At 36.9% G+C, this 1,922-nt stretch overlaps 1 protein-coding gene across 1 annotated transcript; it reads right to left on the bottom strand.

Annotated features, from left to right (window-relative positions):
- Nucleotides 1–792: 792 nt before the first annotated feature.
- LOC128998954 (uncharacterized) lies at nt 793–1,620 on the bottom strand. The gene has a single exon (XM_054425313.1). The coding sequence runs from the start codon at nt 1,618–1,620 to the stop codon at nt 793–795; it is 828 nt and encodes a 275-aa protein (XP_054281288.1).
- Nucleotides 1,621–1,922: the final 302 nt, after the last annotated feature.

Raw genomic sequence — 1,922 nt, 5'->3', positions numbered from 1 at the left:
AGTATGAGTATCATGAGTATCAGGAGTGTGGGGGAAAGGTAGTTGAAGATAAGAAAAATAATAACGGAAATAAATCGAAGGACCAGCCTAAATTAGGCAAAGAAGTGAAACTATTCAAAAGTGATATTGTTGGGATTTGTCAACTAAATATTTTACATCAAATCAATTATATTAAAGAAATGAGTAACAAGAAAAGTTCCAATTTAATGTACAATGTTCAGGTTTGAGAGTAAATAGTGAAATTGCATTAAACTTAATATTGAAACTCACCGAGGCACCTCAGAATGTCAATCATTCACAATTTGACTGATGTCACAAATAGCCTTGGTAGATTCATAACTGGCTTCTTGAGTGATTAAGTCCAAGTTCATGTCTTGCTGGTTGATAATAGGTATCACTTAAAATGTCTTTTCATTCATGCAGATTTAGTTATGTTCATGATAAGAATTGTATAAAGTAGTTTTACAAGTTAAAATGAATATTTAGCTTGAATCCCAGACAAATGTATGTAGTTTTTTAAAATAAAATTGAGAACAAAAATTATGTGTGGTGATTGTACTGAAGATAGAAATACAATGTTTTTTTTTATAATAATCAAAAATATGATGTAAATAAACATTAAATTAAATAACTTTCAGCTGTCAAGAAATTGGGATGGGAAAGAAAAATAGGAAATTGTATTCAGAACAAAGAAAAAATAAAATTATAATATATTGAAATCAATTTTGAATGAAAATATGGAAAAGTGATGAACTAGTACGCAACAACGCCGGCCACCGTTGAACGTCTGGTTCAACCAAAGTTGGTGTCACTCATTGGCATTGGATAGACTTGGGACACTGGGCGAATGTATTCTCCATCAGTGGTCTTGACTTTTACCACACGGACAATGTTGTCTTTCCCAGGAAGTAATTCACTGATACGGCCGGTTGGCCAATGGCATGGTAGAGTTGAGGTTTTCAGGAGAACTAGATCACCAATCTTGATGTTTGCAGTCGATTTTGTCCACTTGTGACGTTGCTGGAGATGATGCAAATATTCTAGGCTCCATCGTTTCCATAGATGTTGTGAAAATTGTTGCACTTGTTGCCAACGTGAAAGTCGATTGGGTGACACATCGAGTAGACGTGGTTCAGGGATGGAAACTAATGGTGCACCTGTCAAGAAATGTCCTGGAGTAAGTACATCTAGTTCTTGAGGATCGGTCGAGAGAGGTGTAAGAGGTCTTGAATTAAGAATTGCCTCAATCTGCGTTAATAATGTCATCATTTCAGGAAGTGTGAGGATGGTTTTATCAATAACTCTAACTAGGTGTCGTTTAACGCTTTGAACTGTTCTTTCCCATAGGCCACCGAAATTAGGGGCACAAGGAGGATTGAAATGAAACCTGATGTCTGATGGAGCAAAGTGGCTTTGTAATTTATCACGTGCATCTGAAGAAGCGATGGTGTGCTGTGTGATACGGTTTAATTCATTAGCAGCACCCTTGAAATTGGTGCCACAGTCACAGTAGATGTGAGAACAAATTCCTCGACGACTAATAAATCTAGTGAGCGCTGCGATGAATGCTTCTGTTGTCAAGTCAGTTACAAGTTCTAGATGCACTGCTTTAGTAGTCATACAGATGAACAAACAGACATAGGTTTTGGTAATTTTAAGAAATCTCATGTTAGCTATTTTGGTATCAAATGGTCCCATGAAATCAGTTCCAGTATGCAAGAATGGTTTAGATGGTGTGACTCTGGGTTTCGGTAAAGACGCCATCAATGGAATGGTGTTTGTTGGTTTGTGTCGGAAACATGTGACACAGTTGTGGATCCGTTTTCGAATAATGTTTCGTGCGTTTAAGATCCATACACAACGAGATAAGATGGATTGGATAAATAAAGGACCGGCATGCAAGTAGGTAATGTGCCAGTAGT

The sequence above is a fragment of the Macrosteles quadrilineatus genome, unplaced genomic scaffold (genome assembly GCF_028750875.1).
Source record: "Macrosteles quadrilineatus isolate MER2022 unplaced genomic scaffold, UCM_ALF_1.0 Scaffold_1__1_contigs__length_201487025, whole genome shotgun sequence".
NCBI classification, from domain to species: domain Eukaryota; kingdom Metazoa; phylum Arthropoda; class Insecta; order Hemiptera; family Cicadellidae; genus Macrosteles; species Macrosteles quadrilineatus.
Note: the sequence above shows the minus strand (reverse complement) of the source record. Positions and strands in the feature narration are given on the sequence as shown.